This window comes from Oryx dammah, unplaced genomic scaffold (assembly GCF_014754425.2).
Source record: "Oryx dammah isolate SB20612 unplaced genomic scaffold, SCBI_Odam_1.1 HiC_scaffold_9, whole genome shotgun sequence".
NCBI lineage: Eukaryota > Metazoa > Chordata > Mammalia > Artiodactyla > Bovidae > Oryx > Oryx dammah.
In genome coordinates this window covers 15,421,329-15,443,337 of record NW_024070193.1, presented here as the reverse complement: position 1 = coordinate 15,443,337, position 22,009 = coordinate 15,421,329, and the positions used below count along the sequence as shown (strand labels likewise).

Genomic DNA, 22,009 nt, shown 5'->3' with positions numbered 1-22,009 from the left:
CTTTTTGAGTATGCATGTAACCTTCACCAAGATAGACCATACTCAGAGTTGTAAAACAAACCTCAAGGTGTTTGAAAGGATTTAATTCATAAAGTATGCTCTATGACAATATTGGAGCAAAACTAGAATTCAGTAATAGAGAAGAGAATCTACAAATAATTCATAGTTTGCAGATGTGAAATAGATAGCAATCAATGATCCAAAAGTGAAGTCTCAGAGAAAAAATATACATAAAACGGAATGAAAATAAAAATAGAGTTTATCAGAATTTGTGGAATACAGCTAAAGCAGTGCTGAGAGGGAAATTTATACCACTAATATTTAAACCAGAAAACAGAAAAGGTAGCAAATGAATATTCCAAGTTCCTACCCCTGTAAGCCAGAGAAAGAAGAACAAAATAAACCCAAACAAATATAAGTAAGGAAATAATAAATACAGAGAAGAAATAAATAAAATTGAAAATAGAAACTGAAGAGAAAATCAATAAAATTAAAAGTAGTTTCTTTGGGAAATAAATTAATAAAATTGATAAAGATAAAAGAGGAACAAATCAACAAGATCAGAAATGAAATGAGATATCACTATGGATTCCGAAATCATTAAAAAGTTGAGAGGAAAGGTATAACTTCATACTCAAAAATTGGATAGCTTAGAGAAAATGGCCCAATTCCTCAAAAACTGCAAACTACCAAACTCAACCATGATGAAATAATAACATGAATAATCTTAAATCAATTGAATTTGTAACTTAAAAGCTCTTGGAAAAGAAATTTCCATACTCATAATAGTATGGAAATACTATTTCACTGGAGATTTTTACTGAATAGTTAAAAGAATTAACACTAATTTTACTTAATCTCTTGCTGAAAAGGGAGTATTTTCCAGCTAATTTATGAGGCCAGTATTACTTTGATACCCCAAACTGAAAAAGTAATTAAAAAAAGAAAAGAAAAAAGCAAATAAAACCCTCCAAAACAAAACTGAAGGCCACTGTCTCACAGGTGTGTTGTCTTGTATCCTGAGAGTTTACTGAACAAACAAGAATTTATTACATTTCTGTATGCTAACTCTGAATAATGTGGAAGCCAAAATTAAAAACACAATACCTTTTTAATAACTCTAAAGAAAATGAAATACTTAAATATGAACTTACCAAAACATTTACAGGTTCTACATGCTGAAATAAAATGTTAATGAAAAAAATCAAAGAAGATTTAAACAAATGAGATAGACACTGATTCATGGTTTAGAAGACTCAAAATAATAAAGGTGTCAATTCTCCCAAAACTGAGCTTTAGGTTTAATGAAATTCCTATGAAGTTACCATCAAGGGTTTTTATTGACATAGACAAGCTTATTATAAAAATTTTATGGAGAAGCACAATTGCTAGATTAAATGAAACATTCTTTTCAAAGAGGAATATGGTAGGAAATACCACTCTGCTGGTGTTAACTCTTACAATATAAGTATAGTAATCACGACAGTGTTGTATTATTGGAGACACAAGAGACAATAAATTGATGGAACAGAATGGAGAACCCAGAAATATACCCTCACAGATATGCCTAAACTGATACTGTGTAGAGGTACGAAAACATTGCAATGGAGGAAGGACAGCCTTTAAAAAAAAAAAAAATTGTGGGATCAATTGCACATCCATGGACAATAAAAATAAACATCAACCTAAATCTCACAGTTTATACAAAATTTATTCAAAGTAGACCACAGACTTAAATGTAAAACATAAAACTATAAATCTATGAGAAAAGCTATAGGATAAAATTGTAAGAATCTAGGGCTGGGTAGTAAGTTCATAGAATTGACATAAAAGGCATGAACTATATAAAAAGAAAAGATGATAAAGTAGACTTTCTGTTATGTGAAAGGTCTTGCTAAGAGGATGAAAAGACAAGCTACAGAGTGGGAGAAAATAATTGTAGGCCATATATCTGATAAGGGATTTTCATCAAGAATATATAAAGAACTCTCAAAAGTCAACAGTAGAACCAAAACCAATCCAATTAGAAAATGAGCAAAAGACCTAAACAGACTTTCACTGAAGACTACAGGTAGCAAATAAGCAGATGAAAAGGTGTTTAAAATCATTAACTATTAGGCAATGCAGAATAAAACTACAGCACATTATTGCTCTATCTTTATTAGAATTACTAAAATAAAAAATAATATCAACAGCAAAAGTTGGACGAAATGTGGAGAAACCAGATCATTCATCCAATTGCTGGTGGGACTGTGAAATGGTGCAGCTATTCTGGAAAACAGTTTGTCTGTTTCTTATACAGCTAAATTAAGATTCTCACGTGACCCAGCAGTTGTACCCAGGCAGCATTTATCCCAGTGAAATGAAACGTTATGTTCATAGAAAAAATTAGTACATGAGTGTTCATAGTTGCCTGTTTGTAATAGCTAAAAACTGGAAACCACCCAATGTCCTTCGATAGGTGAATGGTTAAACAAACTGGTGTATCCTTACCATGGAATACTACTTCTCAATAAAAGGAATAAATTATTGGTAAACATAATAACTTGGCTGGATCCTCAGAGAATCATATTGAGTGGAAAAAGCCATTGTCAAAGGTTATGTACTTGATGACTACACTTAGGTAACGTTTGTGAAACAACAAAATTATGGAAATGGAGAATAGATTTGTGATTGCCAGGTGTTAGGGATAAGGACAAATGCAAGAGAGAAGTAATTGAAATTATAAACACGCAATTTTTGTGGTATTAGAATTTTCCTGTCACTTGACTTCGGTGGTGATCATGATAAAATTGGATAGAACTAAGCACACACACACACGAGTGAGCACACATAAAACTGGTGACGTCTGAAGCAGATTATATCAATGTCAGTTTCCTGGTTGTAATATTGTACTATAGTTACTATGGTAGATGTTACACTTAGAGAAAGCTGGACAAAGAATGTAAGGGATCTCTTCATATTATTTTTTATAACTTCATGGAAACCTCAATCATCTTATTATTAAATGTCAAAAAAGCATTTAGGCATTTAGAATAGTGCCTGACCAGTATCATCATCAATATATATATATATATATTTATTATTATCATCATCATGACATTGCTTGTTGTTGTTCAGTTACTAAGCCATGTCTGACTCTCTGAGACCCCGTGGACTGCAGCACGCCAGGCTCCCTTGTCCTTCACTATCTCCTGGAGTTTGCTCAGATTCATGTCCATTGAGTTGATGATGCTATCTAACCATCCCATCCTTTGCTTCCCCCTTCTCCTCCTGCCCTCAATCTTTCTCAGCATCAGGTTCTTTTCCAATGAGTCAGCTTTTTGCATCAGGTTACCAAAGCATTGAAGCTTCAGCATCAGTCCTTCCAATGAATATTCAGGCTTACTTTCCTTTAGGATGGACTGGTTTGGTCTCCTCACTATCCACAGGACTCTCAAGAGTCTTCTCCAGCACCCCAGTTTGAAAGCATCAATTCTTTGGCATTCAGCGTTCTTTATGGTCCAACTCTCACATCTGTACATGATTACCAGAGAACCTGTAGCTTTGACTATATGGACCTTTGTTGCCAAAGTGATGTCTCTGCTTTTTAATATGTTGTCTAGGTTGGTCATTACTTTGCCAACAAAGGTCCATCTAGTCAAGGCTATGGTTTTCCCGGTGGTCATGTATGGATGTGAGAGCTGGACTGTGAAGAAAGCTGAGTGCCGAAGAATTGATGCTTTTGAACTGTGGTGTTGGAGAAGACTCTTGAGAGTCCCTTGGACTGCAAGGAGATCCAACCAGTGCATTCTGAAGGAGATTAGCCCTGGGATTTCTTTGGAGGGAATGATGCTGACACTGAAACTCTAGTACTTTGTCCACCTCATGGGAAGAGTTGACTCATTGGAAAAGACTCTGATGCTGGGAGGGATTAGGGGCAGGAGGAGAAGGGGATGACAGAGGATGAGATGGCTGGATGGCATCACTGACTCGATAGATGTGAGTCTGAGTGAACTCCGGGAGTTGGTGATGGACAGGGAGGCCTGGCGTGCTGCGATTCATGGGGTCTCAAAGAGTCGGACACGACTGAGCGACTGAACTGAACTGAGGTTGGTCATAGCTTTTCTTCCAAGGAGCAAGCATCTTTTAATTTCATGGGTTCAGTGATTTTGGAGCCCAACAAAATAAAATCTGTCACTGCTTCTACTTTTTCCCCCTCTATTTGCCATGATGTGATGGCATTGGATGCCAGGATCTTAGTTTTTCAAATGTTGACTTTCAAGCAAGTTTTATCACTCTCCTCTTTCACTCTTAAGAGATTCTTAGTTTGTCTTCACTTTCTGCCTTTAGAGTGGTGTCATCTTCATATCTGAAGTTGTTAATATTTCTCCTGTCAATCTTGATTCTAGCTTGTGATTCATCTAGCCTGGCATTTCTTATGATGTACTCTGCATGTAGGTTGAAATAAGCAGGATGACAGTATAGTCATATTTCTTTTCTAATTTTAAACCAGTCCATTGTTCCACTTTCTGGTTCTAACTGTTGTTTCTTGACCTGCATACAGGTTTCCCTGGAGATAGGTAAGGTGGTCTGGTATTCCCATCTCTTTAAGACTTTTCCACCATTTGTTGTGATCCACACAGTCAGAGGCTTTAGCATATTCAGTGAAGCAGACATAAATATTTGTTTCTGAAATTACCTTGCTTCTCCATAATCCAACGAATGCTGGCAGTTTGATCTCTGGTTCCTCTGCCTTTTCTAAACCCAGCTTGTATATCTGGAATTTCTTGGTTCAAGTACCATTGAATCCTCACTTGAAGGATTTTAAGCATAGCCTCACTAGCATGTGAAATGAGTGCAATTATACTGTAGTTTGAAGATTCTTTGGCTTTGCTTTGAAATGAAAACTGACATTTTCCAGTCCTGTGGCCACTACTGAGTTTTCCAAATTTCCTGTCATATTGAGTGCAGCACTCAATATGACATCGTCTTTTAGGATTTTAAATAGCTCAGCTAGAATTCCATAACCTCCACTAAGTTTGTTCCTATTGATGCTTCCTAAGGCCCACTTGACTTCACACTCCAGGATGTCTGGCTCTAGATGAGTGATCACACCATCGTGGTTATCTGAGTCATTAAGAACTTTTTGTACAATTCTTCCGTGTATTCTTGCCATCTGTTCTTAATCTCTTCTGCTTCTGTTAGGTCCTTACTGTTTCTGTCCTTGATCATGTGCATCCTTGCATGAAATGTCCCTTGATATTGCCAGTTTTCTTGAAAAGATCCCCAGTCTTTCCCATTCTGTTGTTTTCCTCTATATCTTCGCATTGTTCACTTAAGAAGGCTTTCTTATCTCCTTGCTAGTCTTTGGAACTCTGCATTCAGATGGGTATATCTTTCCTTTTCCCCTTTGCCTTTCAATTCTCTTCTTTTCTCAGAAATTTTTAAAACCTTGTTAGACAACCACTTTGCCTTCTTGCATTTCTTTTCTCTGGGATGATTTTGGTCACTGCCTCCTGTAAAATGTTAGAACCTCCATCCATAGCTCTTCAGGCATTCTACCAGATCTAATCCCTTGAGTCTATTCATCACTCCACTGTATAATTATAAAGTGTTTGATTTAGGTTATACCTGAAAGGCCTAGTGGTTTTCCCTACGTTTTTCAATTTAAACCTGAATTTTGCAATGTTGAACTCATGACTTGAGCCACAGTCAGCTCCTGGTTTTGTTTTTACTGACTGTATAGAGCTTCTCCATCTTTGGCTGCAAAGGACATAATCAGTTCAGTCAGTTCAATCGCTCAATCCTGTCCGACTCTTTGTGACCCCACGGCCTGCAGCACACCAGGCCTCCTTGTCCATCACCAACTCTTGGACTGAGCAACTGAACTGAATTGAAATGAAAGACTAGAAAAATGATAGAGAAAATAAATGAAATCAAAATTGGGTTCTTTGAAAAGCTCAACAAAATTGACAAACCTTTAACCAGGTGGATTAAGGAAAAGAAAAACAAAAATTTAATTACTAAGATGAGAAAGTGGAGATATTCCCACCAATTCTGCAGAAACATAAAGGATTATAAGGGTTTATAAGTAAGTACTATAAACAATTGCATGCTAGCAAATTCATCACCTAGTGAAATGAGGACCTGATGGCTTCACTGGTGAAGCTAGATTGTGCTATAAGTCTCAGTTTCTGGTATTCTGCAGCTGGGGCAACAGGGTCTGCACCAGGCCAGTTGCATCAAAACTTTGGGCTCTGTTCTGGATTATTTTCTCCAACCCTGGTTCTCCTGTATTCCTGGCAGTTTGTTTGTGCTTAAACCAGCCTGAGATGTTCTTATTGATTGAGCTGAAAGGTTTGACTGATACCTTAGATGTGGATAACAGAAATTATAGTGATATGTGATATGGAGAAAAGAAAATGTTTTTTAGTAACTAATTTTACAACTCTATAAAGAAACAGCCAAAAAAATACCTTTGTGTAATATCTGAAAGCATGAAGATTCTTCAGCATATTTAAGGTACTCTGACTATATATAGAGCTTCTTCATGCTTTTAATTTCTTCTTTGTAGGATCTAAGAGCTGAAGGGACTCAGCTATCACCTGGTCTGGTCTATTCCTTTCACACAAGACATTCTCTTTAGGGTTCCTTCCTTCCTTCTTTTATTCATTCAGTAAGTAAATACACGGTATTGTCAGCACAGTTGGGTGCTATGTCCAGAAATACAGAGTGAGACAGAATGACAGAATTCTTAACGGAACTCACAGTCACATTGTAAAGAGACAAGTAAAAGGCAATTTGAAAAGTGTGTGAAACGTAGAGGACTTAGTCTGGGCCAGAGTGGGTGTTATGAAAAGAAGGCTTCCTGGAGGAGTTAAGGAATATGTTGATAGCTAAATGTTTGAGTAGAACTTGGTTAAAAAAAAAATAGGATGAGAAGAATCTCCCAAGCAGAAGAAATAAAGGCAAAGATGGAGAGGCTATGAAGAAGCCTGGTGCTGGGAGGTCGTGGGAGAGGTTAGGCAAGGCTGGGGGATGGTGGAAGACCAGTGAGCCTTCCCATGAGGGGCCTCTTCTATGATGTCAGACAGTTTGGGCTTTATCTGGAGGCAATGAGGGAACAGTTGAAGAGTTCTAAGGAAAAAAGTCATTCAGTGAGATCTGCATTGTAGGAAGGTGACGTGCTGAAATTTGGAGACCAAATGGGAGGGGGAGCAAATGTGGAGTCAAGAAGGATGCTGCTGTTCAGTCAGCGACATCTCCCACTGGGGACCACGTTTGTGTGAAAACTCACCAAAAAACTCCCTCTGGGCACTGACCCTTCTTGAACTTGGCAGACATGAGGTTTCAGTAGTCAGCTTGAAGCCATTACGATTAGGGATGCCCAGTGACCCCCAGGGCCTGAGCTCTCTCTGACCCATACCTCCTTTCCAGTGGTCTGCTCTGGGAGGTACAGGTCCCACTGCAGCAAGGCTGTCTCCTTCTGAGTTGTCCAGCTCTGATGAAAAGGTGGCTTAATTCAAAAGCATTGACAGCCCTACGCTCAGGTCCATCTCTTATTTTATCAAGTCACAGTGACCAGTGAGTTGACTATGTTGCTTAGGTGGATTCCATTTTTTGCAGCATGTGTAATTTCTCACAAAATCCTCACTTTCCATCCCCAGACCTCCCCATCCTAATCCTGGTTTTCAATTTGCTTATTTTCCACTGCCTGCTATTTGAACCTATATAACCTCACCCTTTGAAAAAAATTTTATGCCTTTTTTTGGTAAATGTTTATTGTTAATGATTTATGAACATTAGAAAGCTGCAAAATATTTTTTGAAAGATACAGAATTTTACACTTATCCCCAGTTTCCTAATTTTAAGAATTGAGTCCTCCTTTCTTAGAATAACAAAGAAATAAAGGGTTGGACATGACTTAGCGACTGAACACTAAAAACAAAAATTTCCTCCTACATTGAGTCCTTTTATAATAAAAAGTACCAACTTATTGTTCAAAACATGTTCAAAGAATCATTCTGATATTTTGTAGTTGATCTTAAATATATTTTATTCTGTTATATTCAAGAAAACCAAGCTGACAGATATAGGAAAGTATAAAGAAGAATTGCAAAATCAAATATACCAAATAATATTTTAATGAATTACATATATATATATTTCTATATCAACTTTTTTCCTTTTTACATACAAACATAATATGATTTCACATTCTACTCTTTTTCCTCTTCAATCCTCTTCTACTTAGTTACCAATAGCATGCAAATATGATTTTAAATACTACCATAATGGTTTAAATTTTTATATATAAATATAAACTGAAAATGACCCATAAACTCTCCATCCAGATAATGTTGCAATCAAAATGAATAAAACCTACATGGTTAGAAAGTTCAAACAAAACAGTATAGAGATGTAAGAAAACAAGAAACGAAAGCTCACTTCCACCTTTTTGCACCCTAGACCCTTTCCCTAAAGTTAAACACAGTTAAAATTCTTGTCATTTTTTTTCCAGAAAAAAAAAATGTACTTTACAGTAGCATATATGTATCTATTTGTAGTTTTATTTCTTATTTACACTATAGGCTATATTCCTCACCCTAGTCTGTACTTTGTCTTTATTAAGAATCGTTACTGGCGATCTTTGTGCAACATTTTTAAAGGGGTGTATCCCTCGCTCTGTGAATGTCTCCCGTTCCAGATCTGTTTTTCAGTCTTGTCTGTGAAATAACTGGCTCTTCTGGGGAGTTCTTAGATGTGAGATCCATAGCTATGTCGCTCCTGTGTCCCCAGGTCTCACCAGCCCACATTTCTCTAGCTCTTATCTCCTACCTGCTTACTCCTTGGACCACTGACTCTCCATATCCTTAATCTCCCCAGTAACTGAGAAGGCCCCAGAGAGTCTCACACAGGCATACAGCAGTCTTCTTCAGCCTCTATTTGCAGCACCTGAAGCCCTTTGAAGTCAGTGGTGCTGATGCCCTGAGAGAAAGTCTCTCCTTTAGCCAGGGCACTGTCTCCCACTGTCTTCCAGGCTGGAGAACTTAATCAGTTTGCTTGGAGCTGCCATAGATTTGCACACATATGTGGTCACAGATGTGAATATAAGTGTACTCAAAATAATAACACAGTCTCTCACAAGAGTTAGTCCTCTCAGCTGCTGACTTCTATAGAGCGACTGTCATTCTGACATGTAACCACCCATGTTTTTGCTCCCTCATGTATTTGCTTATGGTGTCCTGTAATGACATGAACACTTGTCTGGAATGGAGGGAGCCTTTGTTTTGACGTCAGATGATTATACCTTTTGAGTTCCTGTGTTTTCCATGGAGGGACTGCAAATTCTCACAGTACTAGCTAAACAGGAACACAGTGCACTTTGATGAAGTAAAAGGTTAGTTATTTCTCTAAACCAGGATGTTTGTCTCAAGGCAGAAAAACATTAAAAAAAAGTACATTGACAAAAAGGGGAAGAAGAAGAATGAGGAGAAGGGGAATGAATAAAAAAAGGAGGGAGCAAAGAAAAGTGGGAAGAGTAGAAGGAAGAAAAATCCATCTCCATTAGCCCACATCCATTTTAGCCATTTGAAAAAGTATTCACATCTCTCCTGAGCTTGAGGGTCAGCAGGGTCATTATCTTTGCATTCAGAGCTTTTATGATGCTGCTATTGCCGCCACCTTCGCTGTCACTCTGCCTCCTCCTCATTATTGCTTCTACTCTGGTCATTATTTGTGTTGCCATTCCAGATTCATGCTACATGAATCAAGTAATCCCAAAATTTGTTTGAGTTGCACATTGTGAAACATGCATTTGGAATGATTTCCTGAGAAAGCCTGCGTGTAGAATACAAATATTTTGAATGGACTTATCTTAGAGTTGTACTGCTTTTTTTCCTTGTCATTTTAAAACCCTTAATATGAATAAATTGTTTGTACAGTGGGACTTTTTTTTTAATCCTTAGATAAGAAATACATGGTTTGAAAGCAGAGAATAAAAACATGAATGATAATGTATGCAATGCCCAAGAGAAAGTCCTTGCTGTTGCTCCTGGTCAGGCGTTATAATCGGCTATTTGGTGTGTTTATTTCAGGCTGCAGATAGTGGATAAAAGTGGCTGGTTGGTTGCCAGCACATGACTTAGTTGCCAAATGGAGTGTTTAGTACTTGTTACATTTGATTTATATCACAAGTTCTTCCCATTAACAGTCTACTGGTGATAACCTACTTGGCTTTTCATGTGGTTACTTTGAAACAGCCACTTGACAGCATTTGGCATATCACACAAAGTCTAATGCTGAATAAAGAAGTGAGTGAATGACTACATAGGTTCTGCCATATACTGATAGGGTGCTCGGTGCTCACCCAGTATGTGTCTGTTCATTGAATGAATTCTGCATGTATGTTTCTCTGAGTCACTGCACCAAGATTAGGTTTATGGGCTCAAGACTTAAAGGGCTAGTGAAAGGGATAGAAATAGAAATAATAGTGCTTATGTGTCTGAAGGGCTTGCATTTGCATGGAGGGAGATATTCTGCTCATCTCTATTGCTGTTTAAACACAAAGTTGAATTACATGGCAGAAAGATGGTCTCGTCAAAATGGCCTTGATTCTAAATAAAAGTGTAACCTCCTAATATCAACAAATTCCGTAATCTTGGGTCTTTTTTTTGTTTTTTGTTTTTTTTTTTTTCCCCCATAGATCCACTGTACTGGATATGTAATAAATTGTGTATTAAATATGGTGATTTTTACTTTCAGATTGAAAACTTACAAGAACAGCTTAGGGATAAAGACAAGCAATTGACCAATCTGAAAGACAGAGTGAAGTCCTTGCAGACTGATTCCAGTAACACAGACACTGCACTGGCGACGCTCGAGGAGGCTTTGTCAGAGAAGGTGAGCTTGGACTAAACATTAGCTGTGGTATGGTTTAGGGAAATGTGGTTGGGAGGAAATGGTCCAAATGCATTTCAGTGTGCTTGTTTTTCTCCATGTACTCACACCAACCTAGTACCAGCTGGGCCTTCCCTTCCCATGCAGTCTTTAGCAGTAGACTCAGCATCCTGAAGCCAGTGGCATCTTTTTGAAATACATACTTGATCACTTCACTCTTGGCCTTGCTTAAAAACCTCCACTACCTTGCCATTGTTTTTAGGATGATGGAAACTGAAATCTTTAACCCTTAGGTCCATTGTTTTTAGGATGATGGAAACTGAAATCTCTAACCCCTTAGGGTCCATCCCGTCATGTTCTCTGGCTCTCACCTGACTAGCCACTTCTCTGCCTGCCTCCTTTACCTTCCTCCCTCCCTCCGTCCCTTCCATTCATCTTTCCTTCCTCCTTTTCCAGCCTTATCCCCATCTCTCTTCTCTCATACTTTGTGCTCTAGCCATGCTGGCCTTCTAGATTCTTAAGTGCACCATTGTTTCCTCTTGCCTCAGACTCTTTGCAAACGTTATTGTTGAGCCCAGAATGTTCTTTACTCCCTGCAGATTTAATTCCTCTTCTTCTGAGAGCTGAGAAGCTGTATTGCACAGACTCAAGATTGTGGATATTGGAGCCAGACTCGTAGGTTTCAAATATTGGGTCTGACAGTTAATACTTTGGATAAGTTACTTAACCTCTCGCGTTCTCAGTTTCTTCATTTGTAAAAGAGGATAAAAATACTACCTACTTTAGTGGATTACGTTGAGGAGAAAATGCATTAATATATAGAAAGTGTTTAGGATAATAGGTATATATTAAGTTATAACTGTTATTATTATTATCAATCATTTCCCTGGGGAAGCCTCCTAGGTAAAATCCTCTATTATGTTTTCATGAATACCATGAATTTCCCAGAGCTCTTGTGACAATCTTAATTGTTCATTTTTCAGTTTTAATGTGATTAGTTGGTTTTCTCTGCTAGACTCCAAGCCCAAGCATGCCTGTATATGTATGTTACTTGTGTGTGTTGGCTCACCTTCCCCCAGAGCCTAGTGCACTATCTTTGGGTGTTGATGGAGTGAGCCACCACCGTATGACAGGCACTTTTGTGGGCAACAGGGATCCAGCAGAGAAAAGAAGTGGTGAAAATCTTGGCTCTCATGGAGGATTCTAATGGGACTGAAGAGACATAGAAAATAAATAAGTAAAACACGTGGACTTCAGAGGGTAATACTTTCTATAGAAGAAAGCAAGGAGAGGGTTCAAGGAATGCTGGGGTGGAATGACCAGGTCAGGTCTTACTAAGAAGGGTGCATATAAGGAAGGACCTGACGAAAGTGAGGGATGAGCCATGAGCACTTCTGGAGGGAGAATGTACTGGAGGGAATCCAGAGCAGAGGGGAGCAGTGGGTAGAGAGGGAGTATTCCTTGAAGGGCCTTGTGACAAAGGGTGAAAAACTTTGACTTTCACTCTGAAGCAAGTAGGAAGCCATTTGGAAGTCTTAGTTCTGACTGATGTTTAAAAGGATTACTTTGACCAAAAGAATGAAGAAAATCTATTTAGGCAAATAGGTCATTCTGATGTTTACTGATTCCTAAATGATTTATAGTCCATTTCATTCTACCCAAGTTAGTTCATTCATTCTCTGGGCATTTTTGTACTCCTACCCGCAGAGGGTGTATAGTGTGCTGGGCTGGGCACCAGTAGGCCTTGGAGTTGAATTTGCATGTTATATCCCCCATCACTTCCTAAGTGTCAAAGAATCAGTATCCAAGAGCAGATGAGGTAAAGTTTGCAAGGATTCTGAAGAAAGATAGCTTGTTTTTGGTTGGACATATCATGAATCAGTGCAGTCTTTAAGTAGGTACATGTTATTGACATAACTATTGTCAAACTCTGAAGCAAAGAAATCTTAAGTTTTGAACTATGTAAGTAGACCCCATTATGCTGTTTTTCTGTGTCTTTCTCATCATTTCTTGTTCTGTAGCACTTTGTAGGATTTCCCACAAATGCAAGAGGTCATGGGGTCTTTGTGTTGTTTGTTTTGTTTTGGATTTCACACCGTAATAACAGCATTGTTTCCTACTATTTTCCCTGTTATCATAAACCTTGAGGTAATGAGGTCTAGTGGATAGTGGCCTAGGAGCCAGTCTCAGCTCTGCCACTAACTGGGTGACCTTGACAAATAACTCTCACTCCCTGGGCCTCAAATTGCCCATTTGTAGTATGGGCGAATTAGATTAAATAGCCCACTGATTCCAGAAGTCGGTGAATCTTAAAAAAGTTTTATCTGATGTCTATATCAGAATTACCAGGAGATGTCCGTCAAAAGTATAATTATTAGGCCCCATGTATACCTCCTGAATCAGAGCCTCGAGTAGAGTCGAGAAGTCTGCACTTCATCACACTCTCTAGGTGACTGTGATGTACACTCTAGTCTAAGAATCACTGCTCTATGCTAAAACTATAGAACGTAAAAAAGCAGCCAGATTTCACTGGCTATATAGTCTTACTGTTCCTAATAAAACTATAAGATTACAACTTTAATTTATAAAAGATGAGATTTTATTTGGAAAAATTAGATGATTTTTCAGGGAAAAAAAATTTTTTTTACAATTATTAAGAATTTAGTATCAAAATTTTCTAGTAGTAATTTTGTTTATAAAATTTGAGTGGAAGAATGTTGTTTCAAAAACTATGAATGATTATGTATCCCTTCTGCAGTCTTTCAGTGACATGGTCAGTCCATTTGTACCCTTGATTTCTTTCTCCAAATATACAGAAACAAACTTACACCATATTCTTTTCCATATCATGTATTCTTGGCAGGATTTTACCCTTTTTCTCCCTACTGAGATTTGATTTATTCTAGTTTAAGTCCCCAAACAATTCTTGAATCTGAAACTACTCCTTTTACTTAAACACACTTTCTCTGAGATTTAAGGGAGGCCAAGGAAGGAAATCTGGGGGTCTATGGGAGTCTGGCCCTCTCGAACTGTCCCCACTACTTGATAATTACATCACATGGGGCAAATCTGCTCTCCTCTCAGTACCTTATCTTCAAAACGTACATTTAAACTAGCTGACCTATGAACTCCACTATCTTTTGGAATTACCTTGACAATAATTATTCAATTTGCCGACCCACAGTCTCAGGCATGTAAAATCTGTACTGAACTGTACATGAGGAGTTGAGAACTTAGATGCCATGTAGGGTCAGGCAGGGAGCAAAAATGAGGGAAGTGGGCTTGGTGTTAAGCAGTTGGGACTGCTGGTGACTATGACAAGCTGGAGCATCGTTGACTTACCTCAAAATGTTCAAGTTCAGATTTTAAAATATGATGCTCAAGTTGAACAAAACAGCTCTGTGGGGCAGCTTTGGTCAGTGAGCTGTTGGTTTCCAAACCCTATACACATCTAACTTTTAACCTTTCACCTGATAAAGAATAAATGCAAACACAGAGGGAATTTTCAAAAGGTGCCAAAAATCAGAACATCGTGTATTTGAAAAACAGACAAGACAACTTGATAGGAATTGGCAAATTTCCCTGTCAGGGGATAAAGAATAGTAGATTTATTTTTAAGTGTTTATATTCTCGTGGATATCAAACTTCTATATGTATCCAAAATAATCTTGTCATCTAGAGCAGGGGTCCCCAACCTCTGGGATCTAATGCCCGATGATCTGAGGTGAAGCTGATATAATAATAATAGAAATAAAGTGCACAGTAAACGTAATGAGCTTGAATCATCCTGAAACCATCGCCCCCACCCCTGCCTCAGTATGTGGAAAAATTGTCAAAAATGTTGGGGACCACTAATCAAGAAAACTTCTTAAAATATAGTTCCCTGGGTCCCATATCCTAGTGATTCTGATTCTGTGCTCTGCTGTGGGGCCCAGGAATCTTTGATTTAACAAGGATGACCAATGATTCTGATGCAAATGTTTGGAAGGCCATACTTTGAGAAACAGTAACTCCATGCTCTTTCATTTTAAAGATGGGAATTGGGTTCAGTGAGGTGAAATGACATGCCCAGAAATGAAAACTTGGGACCTGTGCAGCACTGTTCTATTCTGGTCCAGTGTCTATTCTGGGCCCTGGGTAGACGTCATTAATCAACTGTGACACCAGTTAAGTTCTCAGTGCAGCACTCTGGAAAGCCATTTGTACTCTAGGCTGGCCCTTGGTTGGGACTTAGTTGCCCACCCTGGGTTATCCCAAGACCGCTCAGCTCATGGGTGATGGAATGGGACTAAATTCAAATGTTCTGGTCTTTGTGTTTGACAGTACAATCTCTTTCAGTGACCTTTCCCTCACAAGTTCCATTTCTATCCACATATAAATTAACAGATCCTCTACAACAAGACATGGTGCAAAAAAGAAAGTGATTAATTGGAAATTGTAGACTTATAAGAATATTTAATTATTTGCTGTCTTTTGGCTGATGAATAGAACCCATTAGGCACTAGTCCCCTTTTATTATTATTTCACCCCAGGGAATGTATTATTCCTTTTAATTTCCCAGAACTTATTCAGATATGCAGAGTGTGTAAAAAAAAAATAATAATAATAATGCCCCTTAGTGAGTTAAGATTGAGTATGACTTAGCTCCAGGACTGACACACAGAAGCTCATGGAGCCCCCAGTATTTATAAAGCCACATGGCAGATAAGAAGTTGAGACAGCCAGATAGCAGAGCTGGAGGCCACTGCCATGCAGTTGCCATCCAGTGATAAAGCGCAAGTAGATTAGACCTGTGCACAGCCAGATGGGTGCAGAAGGAACACTTGCCAATGCAAATAAGACTAAAACAAGAACACATTGTTGGAATTTCTGCAAGTTAGCTGTTAATCAAGTAGATCATGGCATATTAGGGCCTTTTAACACATGTTTTTGACATCTGGCCCTGCGTAGCTGACGGTTAAATTAGTTTTGTGATTGACGGAGAAATATTTTGTAGTATTGAATCATCAATAACACTTAAAAACATTAAACTGCTTGCTGATTTGCTTTGTCATCAATGCCCAGTCAATAGTACAAGTGCTTAGAGCAGATCAACCTCATTTCCAAGTGACGCTGACACCTTCTGGATGTTAACATGCATACTTAATTTTATTTCCCTTCTTTTGAAGACAGGATGACCCCTAATTTGAATTCTTGTTCCTTCCCTCAGCCTTTTTAATTGCCTGTTGTATGCCAGGCAATTTGCTCAGGCCTAAGTTAAGAGAATTGTAAGATTTGAATGTTGCCCTTTGGAAAGCTAGGCTGAGAGACTGATCATGCAATAAGCCTGTCTGGTGGGAATAAATGCCACGTGTTCTGGCTAGAGTGATTACTGGGAGAGTTTCTAAATAATGAGTTGATGTGAGCAGTTTGGTCAGGGCCTCCCTGGTAACTCAGTCAGTAAAGAAGACCCAGGTTCAATCCCTGGGTTGGGAAGATCCCCTGGAGGAGGAAATGGCAACTCACTCCAGTATTCTTGCCTGGGAAATCCCATGGACAGAGGAGCCTGGTGGGCCACAGTCCTTGAGGTTACATGTGTTGGATAGGATTTAATGACTAAGCCACCACCACGTGGTCAGTTTGGGGCTTTAAAAATGTCACTCCAACACTATGGGGTGTAAGTGACAGGATGGAGAGGGACTGCCTACTGGCTGACCAGTTGTGAGGCTTTGGCAGTAGATGCAGGCCAAAGGCAGTGTGGGCTCAATTGCTGAAATTGTTAAAAGTCCTTGAGAGATTTCCTGTGCACTGAGACCATTTCCTTCTTCCATTTATCACATAGTCACTGACTCCCCCATAATACAGATGAGTAAAATAGGATAGTAATGAAATCAAGAAGAAACAAATACAGACAATTAATAGAATCATTTATGCCATTTCAACCCACACTGTTGTAATTATATATTTCATTTTAAGGTGTTTTTAAATAATTAAAAACAACAGTGGTATTCTTCCCCCCTTGAAAGCATTAGACATATAAATTATTGTCATTTGGTTAGTACAGTTGCTTCCCTGTGCTGTGCTGTGCTTAGTCGCTCAGTCGTGTCCAACTCTTTGTGACACTGTGGACTATAGCCCACCAGGCCCCTCTGTCCATGGGGATTCTCCAGGCAAGAATACTGGAGTGGGTTATCATTCCCTTCTCCAGGGGATCTTCCCAATCCAGGGATCGAACCCAGGTCTCCCGCATTGTAGGTGGATTCTTTACCATCTCAGCCACCAGGGAAGCCTAAGTACTTACCTGCTGCTGCTGCTGCTAAGTCGCTTCAATTGTGTCCGACTCTGTGCGACCCCATAGATGGCAGCCCACCAGGCTCGCCTGTCCCTGGGATTCTCCAGGCAAGAACACTGGAGTGGGTTGCCATTTCCTTCTCCAATGCATGAAAGTGAAAAGTGAAAGGGAAGTTGCTCAGTCATGTCCAACTCTTTGCGACCCTATGGACTGCAGCCTCCCAGGCTCCTCCATCCATGGGAATTTCCAGGCAAGAGTGCTGGAGTGGGGTGCCATTGCCTTCTCCGAAGTACTTACCTGGGGGATCTTAAATCATAGGCCAGGTGTTCAAACTAACTTCCCTCTACATTAAACACTGTATTTTTAAAAGCTGTGTATTTTATAATTATAGTTGTCTTATGTACCAGGCTTTGTCTTCTACTGTATACTTATAAGAATATAAATAACAATATTCTTTTTTTAATTTAATGTTAGTTTTTGGCTGTGCTGTGTGTTCATTGCTGCACATGGGCTTTCTCTAGTTGCAGCGAGTGGAGACTACTTTAGTTGCAATGCACATGCTTCTCAATGTGGGGGCTTCTCTTGTTGCAGAGCATGGATTCTAGGGTGAGTGGGCTTCAGTAGTTGTGGTACATGGGCTTAGTTGCCTCACAGCACATGGGAGCTTCCTGGATCAGGGATCAAACCCGTGTCCCCTGCATTGGCAGGTGGATCCTTAACCACTGGACCACCAGGGAATTTCAGAATATGAAAGACAATATTCTTAAGAATCATTTTTGAACCAAAATTTTTTAACATGACCATCTAGAAGAAAATCCAAATAGGTGTTGTATAATTTGACACAAGTTTCAGAAATCTAACTCAAATTTAACCTGAGCAGAATTTTCCTTAAAAAAAAAAAAAAAGTTCTTATTTTGATATCAGAAAGATTTCATCTGTTTGGAAAATATATCTGCCAGAGTAATGTTTTTATTTAGACATAAAACTTAAGCACAGTCAGGTACTCATATCTCCCTGAATGGCTTGTGTCTGTGGCAGTGTGTTCTCTTGGGCGTGGCTAAGACTCAGACAGCCCTGGGTGTCAGGGCGGGTCTTCTGTTTCAGAGCTGGGTCACCTTGGATGAGTCAACTGGTCTCTCTAAGCCTGGCTTTCCTCCCCACTACTCTGTAACCAGTAGTCCTTGTTCAGATTGTACAGATGTGATGAGGACTAGGTGAGATTCTAACAGTGTTTTCTTTTCTTTTTTTTTCCTTTTTGAGAGTTGTGAGTTAAGTATTATTTGTGGCAAAATGAGGATTGTAGCCCAGGAGAACAGTACCTCAGATAGCTCTGAGAAACTCTAGCAATGTTTTTGAGTCTCTACTGATGGCCAAGAAATCGTTGAAAAAAAACATGGAAGTAAATAATCACTTACATAATGAACTTAATACTTACTTTGTATCAGGTTCTCATTGTGAGTTCAGCCTTATCTCCTTGAGGGTCTAGGTCCTGCCCCTCTCTGAACCTCTTTCTCACAAAAAGAGCCTTCAGAAATCAAGGAAGGTTATTTGACAGCAGATGGGAAAGCCAAGCAAAGAGGGTTGATCCAAGAGTTTGGTTCTGTGTCTTCCTCTTCCTCATACGAGGGTTTGGGTTTTGGTGCCTGAACCTCATTCTTCTGGAATTGCTCCTGGAAATCCCTGGTACCACCATGAACTTGAGCACTGAGGTCCATGACAACCCTGTGGTACTAACTTTGATTAACAAGCTGAAAGCTGCAGTTGACTGTCTTTCCCAAATACTGTTATGCACAACCTCTCTTCACAAACACAATTTTGAATACCTTGTGTATGTTGAGTCCAATACACATAGGAGCACTTCTGTGTATTGCTTCTTTTTTTTAATTTATTTTATTTTTTTCTACTTTATAGGATTTATTAATCTATATTACAAAACTGATCCTTCAAAAAAAATAGCATTGGCAAAGCTCAGTGGTGCCTATCAGTAACTACTATTTTTGTTTTTTTCCAATTATAGGACATTTTATTTATTTTTTTAATTTAAATTTTATTTTTTTTACTTTACAATACTGTATTGGTTTTGCCATACACTGACATGAATCCACCACAGGTGTACATGAGTTCCCAACCCTGAACCCCCCTCTCACCACCCTCCCCATATCATCTCTCTGGGTCATCCCAGTGCACCAGCCCCAAGCATCCTGTATCCTGTATCAAACCTAGACTAGCGATTTGTTTCTTACATGATAGTATACATGTTTCAATGCCATTCTCCCAAATCATCCCACCCTCTTTCTCTCCCTCAATGTGTATTGCTTCTTATTTCATTCTGTAGCGTGCCTTGGCATGCACACTGATAGAGTGTCACTTTTTTTTTTCTCTTTAATTGGGCAATTGCCTCACAGGAAAGAATAATTGAGCGTTTGAAAGAACAAAGGGAGAGAGATGATCGGGAAAGACTAGAAGAGATAGAATCATTCCGAAAAGAAAACAAAGACCTGAAAGAGAAGGTCAATGCTTTACAAGCTGAGCTGACGGAAAAAGAGGTGAGTCTGGAAAAACAAGTGCACCACACGAGTAGTCCTCATCAACCCATATTCATGTAGCTCAGGCAGACTAGAGACTTAGTTTGAGGGACTGTGTGAAGACTTGGGGGATCTAGTTACCTTTGCTTTATAAAGCTCTCTAAATTTACAGAGCAGTATTTACTGTGACTCCCTTCATCCGGTGATGCTCTGTGCATATCTTCTGTACTATAAGGTAATTCCTTGAAAGTTTTCTTGCTGTCTTGCCGTGTTCATATGGCTGTAACAAGAACAACAAAAGCACTGACAGTAATAACAATAGCTCCAACTTACTGAGGACCTGTTAGGTACTAATCCTTGTGTTGGGTGCTGTGCATTCATCTACAATTCTCAAATGAATCAGTCGACACCCCCAGGTTAGGAGATGTGGTACCATGCTGGGCCCATAGGAAAAGGTTGTGGCTGCTCAGTCTGAAACAGTATTTTCATGCTAGTGCAAACATGAACACAGAATACAAATCTCATCTGCATTTATAATGTCAAACAACCTGCTTTAAAGGAATTTCTTGTGTGGTGGCTATGAAAAGTACCCATGTCCTGAGGGGTACCTATACGCCCTTCAGCGTACTTAGCAGTGCTTTGGTGAAGTATGAGAAGCCCAATGTGCACATTATTTTCTGCAGTCTCCAAAACCCTGAGATACATGCCGTAGTCCTCAATTGGACCCTTCATTTTATTTGCAGAACATGATTGTCTCCTTTATGACATATTTGTTCTTTTGCCCTGTTGGATTGTATCCTAGCATAGTTGCTAGTTTCCCAGCTCCAGAGCATCACTTCAGCCCTTGGATTTTGGTAATTTTAAACCTGATGTGAAGTCAAGTGGGCCTTGGGAAGCATAACCATGAACAAATCTAGTGGAAGTGATGGAATACTAGCTGAGCTATTTCAAATCCTAAAATATGATGCTGTGAAAGTGCTGCACTCAGTATGCCAGCAAATTTGGAAAACTCAGCAGTGGCCATAGGAACAGAAAGGGTCAGTTTTCATTCCAATCCCAAAGAAAGGCAATGCCAATGAATGCTCAAACTACCACACAATTGAACTCATCTCACATGCTAGCAAAATAGTGCTTAAAATTCTCCAAGACAGGCTTCAACAGTATGTGAACTGTGAACTTCCACATGTTCAAGCTGGTTTTAGAAAAGGCAGAGGAACCAGAGATCAAATTGCCAACATCCACTGGATCATCAAAAAGCAAGAGAGTTCCAGAAAAACATCTACTGCTGCTTTATTGACTATGCCAAAGCCTTTGACTGTGTAGATCAGGACAAACTGTAGAAAATTCTTCAAGAGATGGGAATACCAGACCACCTGACCTGCCTCCTGAATAATCTGTATGCAGGTCAAGAAGTAACAGAACAGGACTTGGAACAACAGACTGGTTCCAAATAGGAAAAGGAGTACATCAAGGCTGTATATTGTCACCAGGCTTATTTAACTTACATAGAGAGTACATCATGTGAAATGCTGGGCTGGATGAAGCACAAGCTGGAATCAAGATTGCCGGAAGAAATATCAATAACCTCAGATATGAGGATGACACCGCTCTTCTGGCAGAAAGCGAAGAAGAACTAAGAGCCTCTTGATGAAAGTGAAAGAGGAGAGTGACAAAGTTGCCTTAAAACTCAACATTCAGAAAACTAAGATCATGGCATCCGGTCCTATCACTTCATGGGAAAGAGATGGGGAAACAGTGGAAACAGTGTCAGACTATATATTTTTTGGGCTCCAAAACCACTGTAGATGGTGACTGCAGCCATGAAATTAAAAGACGCTTGTTTCTTGGAAGAAAAGCTATCACCAACCCAGAGAGCATGTTAAAAAGCAGAGACATTACTTTGCCAACAAAGGTCCATCTAGTCAAAGATATGGTTTTTCCAGTAGTCATGTATGGATGTGAGCGTTGGACTATAAAGAAAGCTGAGTGCTGAAGAATTGATGCTTTTGAACTGTGTTGTTGGAGAAGACTCTTGAGAGTCCCTTGGACTGCAAGGAGATCCAACCAGTCCATCCTAAAGGAAATCAGTCCTGAATATTCATTGGAAAGACGGATGCTAAAGCTGAAACTCCAATACTTTGGCCATTTGATGCGAAGAACTGACTCATTTGAAAAGACCCTGATGCTGAGAAAGATTGAAGGCAGAAGGAGAATGGGACAACAGAAGATGAGGGTTGGATAGTATCACCAACTCGATGGACATGAGTTTGAGTAAGCTCCAGGAGTTGGTGATGGACAGGGAAGCCTGGCGTTCTACAGTCCATGGGGTTGC

At 39.3% G+C, this 22,009-nt stretch overlaps 1 protein-coding gene across 6 annotated transcripts in view; it reads left to right on the top strand.

The window, feature by feature from the left end:
* Window positions 1-22,009, top strand: part of ERC2 (ELKS/RAB6-interacting/CAST family member 2) — a 900,269-nt gene that overhangs the window by 459,948 nt on the left and 418,312 nt on the right. For all 6 annotated transcript variants that reach the window (XM_040246394.1, XM_040246393.1, XM_040246396.1 and 3 more), the window contains exons 8-9: window positions 10,747-10,884; window positions 19,558-19,698. In XM_040246394.1, coding sequence (XP_040102328.1) covers window positions 10,747-10,884; window positions 19,558-19,698 — 279 coding nt within the window. The remainder of the gene's footprint in view (window positions 1-10,746; window positions 10,885-19,557; window positions 19,699-22,009) is intronic.